Source organism: Marmota marmota, unplaced genomic scaffold (genome assembly GCF_001458135.2).
Source record: "Marmota marmota marmota unplaced genomic scaffold, marMar, whole genome shotgun sequence".
Classification (NCBI taxonomy): Eukaryota; Metazoa; Chordata; class Mammalia; order Rodentia; family Sciuridae; genus Marmota; species Marmota marmota.
The window spans coordinates 16,812,311-16,826,949 of record NW_026000142.1 but is presented as its reverse complement, the minus strand read 5'-3'; the positions used below and the strand labels follow the sequence as shown (position 1 = coordinate 16,826,949).

General features: G+C 33.9%; 1 protein-coding gene across 1 annotated transcript in view; it reads left to right on the top strand.

Annotated features, from left to right (window-relative positions):
* Positions 1-14,639, top strand: part of Cadps2 (calcium dependent secretion activator 2) — a 511,596-nt gene that overhangs the window by 376,465 nt on the left and 120,492 nt on the right. The window contains 1 exon segment of the mRNA XM_048786046.1: positions 13,530-13,631. Coding sequence (XP_048642003.1) covers positions 13,530-13,631 — 102 coding nt within the window.

Sequence of the window (14,639 nt, the reverse complement as noted above, 5' to 3'; positions counted from 1 at the left end):
TTTAAGTCCTTTGGGTATAGACTGAGGAGACGTATAGCTGGGTCAAATGGTGGTTCCAGTTCCAATTTTCCAAGGAATCTCCATACTGCTTTCCATAGTATTCACACCAATTTGCAGTCCCATCAGCAATGTATGATTATGCCTTTTCCCCCACATCCTCACCAACACTTACTATTGCTTGTATTCTTGATAATTGCCATTCTGACTAGAGTGAGATGATATCTTAAGAGTACTTTTGATTTGCATTTCTCTAATTGCTAGAGATGTTTAACATTTTTAATTGATTTTATTATTTTTTAATACATGACAACAGCAGAATGCATTATAATCCTTATTACATATACAGAGCACAATTTTTCGTATCTCCATATATAAAGTATGTTGAACATTTTTTATGTATTTTTTGACCTTTCTCTTTTTTAGGTTTGTATACCATAAAGCTCATTTCCAGGGTTGTGTAATTCTTTCAGTTCTATTGGTTTTGAGGAAGATCCCATCACCCATCCACCACCTCGTGGCCAGACAGAACAGTTTCATCATCCGGAAAAGTTTACCTATGCTCCCTTTGTGTGGCCCATCATTTCATTAAACTTCAGCTTATTCTCTGCTTCTACCTTCTTGAGTTATTTTTTTTCCTACCCTATTTCTTCTATTCCGATATAAGCATTTAACACTAGAATTTCTCCTAAAATATGGCTTTTACTATATACGTACACCTTATATGTACAATTTCTTTTTCAATATGGAATTATTTATAAGTACATTTTAAATTTCTAAGAATATGACACTTTTATGGCTTTTTTCTTGAGGATTGATTTCTGATCTAATATCTTGTGTTCAGAGAATGTGTGGTCTGTGTGATACTAGTTATTCTAGAATTTTCTTTATGGCCAAGTATGTGTCAAATATTGTCGAATATTGTGACTGTTTAATATTGCTTGAAAATATTTACATATTCTTTTCCTTGGTGCATTGCAAGTAGGATTTATGTGGCTCAAATCTAAACTCTAATTTTTTTGCCTATCTTGACATGTAGGAGTCATGACGAGGGTGAGAGGAGATCAGCCACGGCTCAGTTGGTTTCTTCCCTCTATTTCTATCAGCTTTTGTATATTTTGAGGTGGTTTCATTAGGCACATTCAAGCTTGAAATTGTTAAATCTTTCTGAAGAATGGAAATTATTATTACTGTATAATGACCTTTATCATAATAAATAAGGATTTTTGCAGTAAAGTTATTTAGATGGTTATTTATATATTTCCTCCTTTTTTTTTTTTTTTTAACTGGGGATTAAACTCGGGACACTCAATCCCTGAGCCACATCCCTAGCCCTAGTTTGTGTTTTATTTAGAGACAGGGTTTCACTGAGTTGCTGAGGCTGGCTTTGAACTCTCAATTCTCCTGCCTCAGCCTCCCAAGCGGCTGGGATTATAGGCATGCACCACCACGCCCAGTCTAGATGATTATTAATGTAACTTTCTTTTGGTATTTGGCTGATATTTCTTTTTTTAAAGAGAGAGAGAGAGATAATTTTTTTAATATTTATTTTTTTAGTTTTCGGCGGACACAACATCTTTGTTTGTACATGGTGCTGATGATCAAACCTGGGCCACACGCACGCCAGGAGAGCAGGCTACCGCTTGAGCCACATCCTCAGCCCTTTGGCTGATATTTTACAGACTTTCTGTGTGCGTGTATTTCAGTATATTTTATAAATTAGATATTTATAAATAAACTAAATTTTTTTATTAGAGTAAGTTAAATTTTGATTTAATTGTTCAAGAAGACAATTTCTTAGTTCAGTCAATTTCTTATCACATATGTTGATAAAAGCTAATTCATTTCTACAATTTTAATTTAGGTTTTCTTTTTTGACTTATGTTTTATAAACTTTGTGTTTTCTTCTTTCTTCCTTTTTATTTTATTAAGGTTATTTAGTGTATTTTTTTTTCCTCTTAACAGTTTATGCTTTCCTACAGTTACATACAGGCACACTGTTGAAATTTTAAAATCATATACTGATCAGAAAATTTCTTCTCCTTCTAAATAGTACAGGACTGTGGAACATTTCATTTCTATCTCTCTTCCTGGCTCACATACTTAGAGGGTCTCATATTTCACCTGCATCATTTCTATGTTTATTCCTAATCCTACAAATTAGATATGGTTTTTATTGCCTATGTTTAGTAATTGGCTTTCTTGGTCCTAAAGTGCATTCTTTGACATTTCCAAAGGGTGCTCCCATAGATAGGGATTTTTTTTTCTTTGGATGGCCTTTGTCTCCTCATTTTTGCTGGTTATACACTTCTAAATTGATGACTACTTAGAACTTTGAAGATCTTGCTGCATTTTCTTCTGACTCCCTGTGTTGCAGTATGGAAGGCTATTTGCCTGTCATTCTTTTGAGGGTAATTTGTCTTTTTCTCTCTGGAAATTATTTTGTTTTGTGTTTTGTGGGTTTATTATAATGCATCTTTGTGCATATTTCTTTTCATTCATTTTAATAGGGATATGTGTGGTTTTCTAATCTACATGGGTAAGTGTACATTTCTGTTTATTTAGGCTGATTGAGATTTGATTGAGTTATGGTTCATATTCATCACCAGTTCTGGGGTATCCTTATCTTTTTAAATAGCTTCACTTCTCCAGTCTTTTTCTTCTCCTCTGAAACTGCAATCACCTATATCTTAAGCATGTTTTCTCCTGTGTGTCTTAATGTGACTGACATATGTTCTATATGCTTATTTCTCTAACTACATTCTGGATAATGTATAATGTTTGCAGTTTGCCTTTGGGGTCAGGAGTTGACACTTTTTTTTTTTTTTTCTGTAAGGAGCCACATAGTGACCATAGTAAATATTTTGGACTTTGCAAGTCTTGTGCTTTCTGTTACAACTCCCCAACTCTTCCATTGTCAGGAGGAAGGCATCATGGATTATGTAGGAATAAGAGTGTAGCTTGTTCCAGAGAAGTTTTACTACAGACACAGATGTGGGCCGCAGTGAGCCAACCTTTACTCTATCTTAGTTCTCTTCAGCTATGTCTTCTTTTTCACTTACTTTCACCCATTTCACTTACTATAATATTTGGTTCTGGAAATCCTATTTGGTTCTTTGCAAAATCTGCTTTATTTCTAAATATCTCTTATTCTTTTCTTGATTTTGATTCCCCATTTTGTTTCCTTAGATCTTTTGTAATTATTTTTATTCTTATTCTAATAATTGAATTTCTCAGGTGTTTAAATTTGTTTCTCCTACTAACATTTTTGCTATGGTCACTTGTTTTCTTATGCAACTGACATTTTTGGTAATAAATACATGTACCTGAATCTAAGCTGTGGAAATTCTCTAAGGCCTGATTTGAGAATTCTCTCTTCCAAAGATTTGTTGTTGGTTTTCCTTGATAGGGTATTGCTGAAACTATTTTCTCATCTTGGAGGTTCCTTGATATTAAGGGAGAACCTAGCTTTACAAGGTCAGGCCAATGGTACATATTCTCAGCAGACTCTTTTTTTTTCACTCAGTGAACCAACAGATGGTAAAAACCAACAGATTTTCTTGCTTTTTCTTCTTTACAAGAATATTGGAGGGGCTGTGGCCATGGCTCAGCGGTAGTGCACTTGCCTGACATGTGTGAGACACTCAGTAACACATATAAATAAATAAAATAAAGGTCTATCGACAACTAAAAAAAAAATTAAAAAAAAAAGAATATTGGAGTATCAAGTCCATCCACTGTACTGAAGCAGAAGCCACATGTTAAAAGTTGCATCTAAAAAGGTTACTTGTACATCTTTAGGAGAACCTCCTAGAACCCTATCTGTCCTCTCCTCTGCTTCAGGTTACACCTAAGTAACTGCTTCTGATCTATTACAATTCAGCTAAAATATCAGTCCCAAATTGGATACTTCTCTGAAATTCCAGACTAGATCAGATCTTTATAATTTTGCCCTTCTTAAATTTAATTATACACTCACGTCTGATTTTTGCTTCTGTTCTCTACTATAAACTCTTTTAGGTCAGGGACCAATTGTATTATTCTTTTTTAAAAAAGATTATTTTTTTAGGTGTAGATGGACATAACACAATGCCTTTATTTTTATGTGGTGCTGAGGATCGAACCCACGTCCCACCCGTGCTAGGTGAGCACTCTATCGCTGAGCCACAATCCCAGTCCCCCCAAATTTGTGTTATTCTTACATTGTAGCCCATGACCTGGCAAGGTGGTCCATAAAATGTGTTAGTTAAGTAAATGAATGACACTGAACCATTTCTTTACAAATTGTCTTGTTGATATATTGTGACACTTTTAATGTAGACTTTGTAATTAAATGTTTTTAATTAATCACATCAAATTTTTATGTGAAAAAGGCCCTATCTAACTACATGAAAGGCCCTATCTAACTACAAATATTACATAATTTTTATGTCCTAGAACTTAATATAGTAAAATGAGATACCCTTTTTAATATATAAATTAAAAACTGTACTACATGGTAAAGACGACAGCTGATGAGGTCACAGGGAAATTAATAATTTCATGCACTGCAGGTCAGAGTGTAAACTAAGAGCTCTTTGAAAAAGCAACTTTCAAATACCTGAAAATATCATGCATTTAACCTGATAATATACTTCCAGGAATTTATCTTAAGGAAATAACCAGGTATGAAATTGTTGAAACACTATTTATGATAGAAAAAAGAGGGGAAAGAGTCTATGTTACTGCTAATAGAGAACTGAATTAATAAATCGTGGCACATCCATATAATGAAATATTTTTTCCATTAGAAGGCACATTGGAATAGTTAAATGATGCCAAAAAAGTTGACAATTCAGATTATGCATCAGAATACACAATATGTCTATAGATTTACAGAATTAAGACCAGAATGATATTTATAAAATGGCCTTATCGGTCCTTTTTCAATTGGACATTTATAGGAAATTTTTATCTTTATCATTATTTTTCCAAGTTTCTTCTTTCAAATTTACGTGTATAGGAAGTCCTTTAATTAACATCACATGTTCTTTTTTAAAAGATATAATGTTAGATATTGGACAGACAGTGATATTTATATAAGAGAACCAACCTTAATTCTTTTCATTTTTATTTTAAATTCCTCTCGGTATTTTGTTTCTCTTGAGTTCTAGAGCCATGTACAGCAGTGATCTTAGTTTGGATTAGGCCAAAAACATTTGTCCTTTCGGTCCCAGGAGAGGCTGGCTATCCATGCCTTGCTGCCTTTGGCACAGCATAAAGATGGAGTCAAAGATCTTGTGTCTTCAAGTCAGATTATTACTCTCGAATTAGAAGTATCTACTCTGTTATAAACTCTGCAGTGGAATTAAAATGCAATACAAAATACAAATAAGGACAGGAGTACTTGTAAAAATAGAGAATATAATTTCAAATGTTCATCTTCTAAAATATATTCTTACAGAAAATCTGTTTCTTTTATCTCATGAACAAATAAGGATAGAATTAATATCTTGTGGATATTATACATTTCAGGGGAAGAAGCAGGACACTAATCATGATCGCATGACCATATATGACCATCCAAACGATAGATCATTCTGATTAAAACAATAGGAGGTGTTAGAGATTAAGAAACAAAAGAGAAGAGATGATTGTTTGCTCCCTCATCATCTTCCACCATTTCTTATTCTCGTGCTGTGACTTCCTCTCCTTTCCATTCTGTTCACAAATGGATATTGGTGGGAAATACACGAAGTGCAAAGTGACTTTTACCTGCTGTGCTGCAGGCAGAATTGACAATTCAGAAATACCACCCTCTAGGTGTCTCTCCCTTTCTCACTCTCTGGAGGAGGCCAAGATGTCTACATTCCTCAGAGCAGAAGGCAGGTAAAAAGAAGCCTGTAAGAAACTCAAAAGTACCATGAACTTTGGCATTTGTCCACTCATTGTTTGCAAATTAATCTTTTACCACCAATCGCCACACTTCCAGGACAAACTTACCTAGTGAGTTGTGGGAGGAAGGAGGAAGTTAGAAATAAAGTCTGTCTCATTAGCTTAACCAGAAAGTCCTATACAGTATTAAGCTCTGTGTATTCATTCAACCCACAAGCTTCCTCAGCACTCTGTACCTGCCTCGATTCAGACTCCTCGAGATTATAAAACTAAGGATACATGTATCCCTCAAGTGTCTAAAAGCCATCCAGCTTAAAGTAAGAAAATCCCCACAAAAGATGTCATCATTTTCCTTGGGAGAAAAAATGTTCATTGGCACTGTGATGAATAAAATATAAAAATGGACCTGGGATGTAGCTCAGTGGTTAAACTCCCCTGGGTTCAATCCCTGGTACCAAAAAAAAAAAAAGGTATTTAGGGTTGGGCATAGTGGTGCATGCCCATAATCCCAGCTACTCAAGAGGCTAAAGCTAGAAGATAGCAAATTTGAGGACAGCCTGGGCAATTTAGCGAGACCCTGTCAGAAGAAAACACAACAAGAGGAGGGGGTGTAGCTTAGAGGTGGAGCACCCCTGGGTTCAATCCTCATATGTGTGTCTCTAATGAAATAATAATAAAAAAAAATAAAGTAGAATAAACACCCATAGAGTAGGGGAAAAGGAACAAGAAGAGGGAGGAGGGGAGGGAAGAAGAGGAAGTACTGGGGACTGAACTGGAGCAAATTAAATGCCATACTTGTATAATTCTGCCAAAAATAAACCCCAGCATCATGTATAACTATAATGCACTAATAAAAAAGAAAGTTAAAATATATTTGTGCCATTCACCCCATTTTCTTAAAGCATATTATAGGGTCATTTTTCCTTACAACATGTTTTAGAAGATGTCAACAGCCAATAAGTTGTCATTACCCAAATTTACCCAAAAGAAATGAATATTAAACATGCCCAAATTGATTTTTACTGATGTCATAGCCCTCTGAAACTTTTATTGTACTATAAAAAGGAATTATAAAACTGTATGAATTGCAAACTATTCAAGTGTGTCAAGTGAAGCAACCAAGTTAGCTCATATTTGAGTATTTAAGAAGATTCCTCATTGATATTTTCTCTTATAAATTCAAATGCCTAATTTTTCAACCCAGTTTTTTTTATCCTTTTTTTCTCTTATGTTGAACTATAATGCAATTGTCCTTTACCTTTGTAGAAAATAATTTATCTGTTCAACCCCAGAAGCCACCAGAGATAATAGAAAAAGGATTCATAATGTATATCCATTTGTTCCTGAGTTAGCTTTTTAAAGCATTTTTTTTTCAGTTTAGAGTTTATGTTCACTGTGGCAGGAAGAATTGGCAATTGAGATGAAAGGCACATTATATATAACAGATTTTGTTCACTTGTTTTAAAATGCCTTAATCTACAATATCAATGAATAACAAATTATACTTTGGCTCATGGAGGGATTTTTTAAAATTAATAAATAGAGTCTTCATGAGCTATTTTTAATGCATTTGCCTTTCAGTAAAAGTACCGTGTGTGTGTATGCATGCATGCATGCACGCACATGGGTATGTGTATATGTGATGGCCACTCTAAAATCAGAACATGACCCATAGGCAGATGCAAGGTCAGGCTATTAAGCATGAGTGACAGAAGGTTCTATTGTACAGATTCTTGGAGTACAATTAACAAAGACAACTGCATGTACTGTTCAGTTGCTTATTATTTAACACCAGAAGGAAGTTCCATGCCATAACTTCTTTATCTGTAGTTAAAAGAAGTTTATCTACTTGTAATTCATCTTTTATTATTTGTTCATTTGTTAAACTTCTTGAAGAGAGCACTCTATTTTTATTGGAATCTTGCAATTTCGATAATTGTAGGAAAAAATGAAAATTTTAAATCTTGTTCTATAAGAATACCCTTCCTTCTCATTAGAACCACTTCAATATTTAATTATCAAAGAGTTAAACCCAATTAATATTTGCATCAGAAAATTGGTCTTTTAAGTTAGGATTTTAAAGAACTCATTTTAACATGGTCTTTTTACTAATGTCTAAGAGGCATTATTCTTTGTGTTATCTCAGGAGAAAAATGCTATTCTTGAGATTTAAAGTAAATTATTTTGTTACTAACTACAGTGGCAACTAAGCAATAGAAATGTTTTGCTAAGTGTAAAGACACGCTGTCTTTTGTCCGTGACCTTTTTATCCAAAATACTAAACTACAATTCCTGCTTGTGTTTGGTTTTGACCAAATTTCCCATTCTACATGAAGTTATATGTTAAAAAATGTTCCAAATGACTTACATTGTGTTAATAAGCAGTAATCACAATTAGGCATATAAATAATTCATAAGTTACTATAATCTTATGTAACTGATTTTTTTATATGCTAAATACTACTCATTTGTTTCCTCAGCTTATTTGCATTGAGCATCAACAATATGCCAGCCGCTATTCTAGGTGCTAGGGATACAGCACAAAAGAGGAAGATAATAAGTAAATATATCATCTTGGATAGTGACTGTATACACAATAGCCAGCAAAAAAGCAGAGCAAAGGAAAGAAAGGGTATGGGAGTAGGAAATGACACCTTCTTATGATGATTGGAGAGAACCTTGTTATCGTGAGTCAGGCAAGCAGCGTGGATACACCAAGGGAAGAGCTCTCAAGCAGAGGACCAGCATTTGCAAAAGCCCCAAGGCTAGGCCATGCTGCCTATGGGGGAACCAGCTAGCAGGCAAGGGTGAATGAGCAAGTGAGGGGATAGATGAGATCAGACGGGTTGGTGTGAAGAGCAAAGCTCATATAAGGTCTTGTGGACCTTTGTCAAGGTTTTGACTTTTACGTGGAGCGCCACCATTACAGACCTTTGAGCCAAGAAGGACTGTGATTGGATATGTGCTCCAGGAGTCTTACTGTGGTGCATACCAGTACTTGGCAAAGAAAAGTGCTGAGTGAAAGACCAAGGAGGCCACAGAAGTACTTAGGGGAAAGCTGATGGGTAGGGAACCAGAGAAGCAGCAGTAGAAGTGATAGGGGTGATCAGGTTCTGATGTTTTAGAAGTAGACAAGACAGAAATTAATTTGTAAACTAAGATCATATAAACTATCCTTTTAAAATCTCTCTTACTTTGAGTATAATAAAACTACTCATAAAATATAACTACCTGAAGTTTCTCTCAAGGCTTCTGCAAGTACATATAAAAGAACAAATTTTAGGATTTCCATTGTTAAGGTCTTCTTTATATAAATACAACTACAGTTTATTGAATCTGTTCTGCAGTTGATAATATACACAAAATTTTCTTTACATGTGGAACAGGCATTCACTCATAATACTAGAACCCTATATTATTTTAGCAATGGCAAGTTCTTTTCATGTGTAACCCTGCAGTACTATATAAGAAAAAACACGAGAAACAGCCAACTGAGTTGAGTCAATTTCATGTATTTCACTGACACTCTTTGGCTCTTCAGTGTTTAATAAACATATGATTTATTTTCCATTTTAATGTGGTTATTTTTTAAAGGCTAGGGAACTATAACTTATTGTAAGATATATCCAGTGAATGACTCTGGAATATTTTTAAATAATAAGAAAAAAGTCATTTTTTCTCCTAAATTGATGTACACTTGCTCCTTCATGCTAAATCATACAAATCTGTATTGTATTCACCCACATTTCTGCAGCCACTCCTTGGTACTTGGTCTTCTTTAGCTGACTCATCTCACAGATCCACTCACCATAGAGTGCCTATTATGGATAATCTGTCAACTTAACTCCATTGTGACTTTGCCCATCTCAGAAACCAACACTGATTATTATTTTATGCACAATACCCAGGCTCCCTTGGGTGAATTTCCATCCATTTAACCTAACCCTAAATATCAACATTAGCCACAAACCACACCGTGTTCATCAGTGTTCTCCACTGCTGAATCATTGACTCAATGGGGCGAATCTTAGGTTAAAATTTACTTGTATTCCACCTTATGCAAGTAATACAGAAAAGGTCTGATGTAAAAAAGAATATTTAAAATACTTCTACCATATTGTTTCTCATACATACTTTCCATGGCTTAACAGGATTTTTAAAATTATTTTTGCTTTTCATTATTTTCCATGAAAATATGGGGAAAGAGAGTAAACCCTAAGAGCTTATAGTAAGCTCTAAGATAACTTAGTAAACACTAAGAGCTCTGACTTTGGAATGCAAAAGACCTAGGTTCCAGTCCAGGTTCTGCACTTTGCAGCTATGTAAACTTAGGAATATATTTGAATCCCTCTGAGCCTCAGCCTTCCTCTCCTGGAAACTGGAAAAAGATTTCTATGAACATTCTATACTATTCTGCATACAAAACAGCACAGTGCCAGATGCACATTTAGAATTTTGTAATTGATAATTGCTGTTTGTTTTTACTAATGCCAGTGATAAGGAAAATATTGATGACATAATAAGTGTTCACATTTATTGGCAAGAATTGTAGGAGAATTTTTTCCTTTGCCTTGATTACAACAAAGTTGCCATTTGTACCCTCTTTTATATTACAAGGCCACTTCAACAACTTTATATTTAGTACTTAGGCTTCTAAAGGCAGTATGCCAAAATATGGACATGTCAGTAAAGGCAAGTCCAAGTTGTTAAATGTGGTATTTAACCTGTCAGATTTGTAACTAGGTCAGTAATTAACTCAGTAAAATGATGGGCCTACCTTATATGCAGGTGTATTTGTCTTAGTGAAGCTTGACAAAAATGAGCATCCCCTTGACTTATCTCCTACACCTCTCATCATCGGCACCCCGGCTCCCTTCCATTGGTTAGACAGTGTGCCCCAGTGAAGTTCAATATGACGGGAAAACTTACTCCATCACAGTAGATCATGATCTCATTTGACATTTCAACCAAACAGGAACATTCACTCAACTCTAACCTTATGGAATCTGCCAGAGAGCTAAACTAAGAGATAGTGTCAATCATCAGAATAGCGGGGATAAGTTCTTTGCTCTTTCTTGTCAAGTTTAAATAGTCATGTTTAGTAAAATAACCTATAAGTTTATTAGTTTTTACTGCTATGTAATAATATCATTTAGGTCCAGTCTTTATCTGAATGCCTAAATTCCCTGATTGATGATTACATAGAACTCTTAGGCATCTATTTGTGATCACTGATCATTATCAGTGCTTATTCATAAGTTTCATTGGTTTTGTGCTGAGGTTTATTAGATGGGAGTTGATTTCAAAAAAAATCCATTTCTAAATTAGCATAAAACATTGAAATTAGCCCACAGTTCATGACTTCATAATTTAAATGTTGGATTTTTTTCTCCTTCCTAAAAATTTTTGAAAGACCAGTTTTTAGTTTTTCCATAGTTAATATTCTAGATGCATTCTGAAGGAGTTACTGTGATTGGTGTATTATTATGAATGTAAAATAATGTAACTGATATTTCCCTATATTAGAAATGAAATATAATTGAAAGAAATGTTTTCAGAGCATAAATTCTGACAGCATTTTTGCTTTGTGTTAGAAAAAAAATCCTCATACTGAAATGATGCTTTGATAAGAATATAAGGTCATCATGTTAGTGTGATTCAGATATAACTTCAAAAATTAATTGCTTTATACTAATTGGATATTTAATATACACAAATATATGTACATAAACACTTAGGTATATAAAACTGTGTGAGTATACATACATATATAATGTGTGTATGTATGTGTATACATACACAGAAGGGAATATAGAATAAAAAAATCTCATTATTTTAAGCTTTTTCTTTGTTTTTAAATTAATGAGAGAAGATATCTGTTGTTAGCTGTCAAATGCAAAAGATTCACTTTGTTGTACAATAAATGAACAGTTTGAAATGAATACAATATAATATGTTTACTTCTTCTGTGCTAACAGAGATAGTTAATAATTACAGTTTCAAAATTTGGGGTGATAGCTATACAACCAAAACCTTAAATTGATGTAGAATAAATTTAAGTCCCTGCTATTAGATTTTTTTGTATTGTTTTAATTAGTTATACATGACAGTACAATGCATTTTGACACATCATACAGAAATGAGTATAACTTCTCATTCTTCTGGTTGTACATGATGTAGAGTTATACCAGTCATGTAATCATATATGCATATAGATAATAATGTCCAATTCATTCTACTATCCTTCCTGCCCCCATACCTGTGTTTTATATTTTCAATTCTTTTTTAAATTGCTTTTATTTTTAAATACATGACAGTGGAATGCATCACAATTCTTATTATGCATATAGAACACAATTTTTCATATCTCTGTATATAAAGTATGTTCACACCAATGCATGTCTTCATACATGTACTTTGGACAATTATGTCCATCACATTCCACCATCATTGCTAACCCCCTGCCCCCTCCTTTCCCCTCCCACCCCTCTTCCCTATCTAGAGTTCATCTATTCCTCCCATGCTCCTTCTCCCTACCCGACTATGAGTCAGTTACCTTGTATCAGAGAAAACATTCGACATTTGTTTTTTGGGGGATTGGCTAACTTCACTTAGCATTATCTTCTCCAACTGCTTCCATTCACAAGCAAATGCCATGATTTTATTCTCTTTTATTGCTGAGTAATATTCCATTATATGTATTTGCCACATTTTTTAATCCATTCATCTACTGAAGGACATCTAGGTTGGTTCCACAGTTTAGCTATTATGAATTGTGCTGCTATAAACATTGATGTGGCTGTGTCCCTGTAGTGTGCTGTTTTTAAGTCTTTTGGGTATAGATGGACGAGAAGGATAGCTGGGTCAAATGGTGGTTCCATTCCAAGTTTTCCAAGGAATCTCTTAAATTTAATCTTGATACAGAATAAGTTTAAGTCCCTGCTATTATATTTTTAATTCTAATTTTAGTAGAATATTTCAGTCTTCATACTTACTTTTGAAAATCTTAATGAAAACTCATACTGATACCATAAGGATATTTAGTTAAATAAAAAATCTTGAAAAGAAAGTCTTTTTTTTTGTATATACTTTTATTCTAATACTTATATGCCCATATATTTAAATAAGAAAAATAAAGCAGTAAACTTACATATGTATCCAAAATTTCTTATAAAAATTTTGTTTCTTGAAACAATTAAAATTAAATCTCCAGTATATATCATGTTGGGTTACTTTCTGTTCAGAAGAGAACAGTTAAGGTATTTTGCCTTATATTCGCTATTTTTTTTATTTCCATTCAGGGGACATTCATTTAATTGGTCAAATGTTTGATATCACCATCAAATGCATTTCACTGCATTTTCAAGGACTAGCTATTGTTTTCTGTAGATATGGAAAATATTTATTGTCACCTTTACCTTGAAGTCTGTCTAAAAGAGAATAATTTCATTCCATTCATTCTGGGTCAAAACATTAAGCAAATGGCTACACATACCTCCAATAAATTTCTATTCTGATTGAAACTAATATGTATTCTGTGGACCAATATGCCTTTTCTTAATCATTTAAATTTGTAGGGTGTGTGTGTGTGTGTGTGTGTACTACATAAAAGTAACTTACCAATACAAATTACTGAATCAGATTTTTTTTTCCCCCAGGCCTGATGGAATTGGAACAGTTTCAGTAGAAGAAAAGGAGAAATTTGAGGAAATAAAAGAGAGACTCTCTTCCCTTTTAGAAAATCAGATAAGCCATTTCAGGTATATATTCTATTCCTCAATACAAGTTTTATTTTTGAATTTTGTTCAACCCTCCATTCCCCTCTAAATTTGTCTTCCTGCCATTGCTCAAGAATAATCATTAGTCCCTATGGCCTGAAGGGTATGATTTGCATTTTTTAGTCTGTGGTTGGCTTCCCAGCCTGCCATTCAATTTCAGCCACTCTCAGGTAAGTTCATCCCCGGCACTAACCATTCCACTGTACTCTTGCTCACCTTGGTATTTTTCATTCTGTGTAGCCTTTTCCCCTCCAGCTCTGGTGACCATCCCTCTTCCTCTCTGTGTCCCAAGTTCTGCCTCCATAGTGAGCCTTTCTCAATTATTCCAGCAAAGAATGTTCCTAAGTCTCTCAGCAGTTATTGTCTGTATCTTCACTTGTCACTTATCACAGAGTAAAGACATACTCTATCATGAGTGCTTCAGTCATTAGTGATATTTGTATTTAGATTGTGAAAACATGAGTCCCAGTGCCTATCACAGTTCCTCACTCAAAAAAAAAAAGAAAAATATTAACTTTAATACTAAGAAACATTTATAGAGTGAAAGATAAATAGCTTGATAATATTCTTTTCTCCTTACTTTAGTTAGTTCAAAAGAACTTGATGGTTAGAAACACAAATATGCCAATATATTTTCTTTTTCTACCACTCTTATTATTTGATCCTATAAAGTGTTGCCATGTCGATGTGCTGGGTCTTATAGTATGTTTGCTGTGATACACTTTTGTGATATGGAATCATTTCATATTAATTTATTGAAAAATAAACCCATAAATATGCTTCCCCAAAAGTATAATTTACCCATTTGGATGTTATATGAATGACCTTTCTGAGCCTCCATATCCTTATGTATAATGTGAAAAGCTTATACTGTAATTTTAAAATGATACTGAAGGTTGAGCTGTGGATATAGCTCAGTAGTAGAGCACGTTTCTAGTATGCACAAGGTTATGGGTTCAATATATAAAATATATAAAAATATATATATAT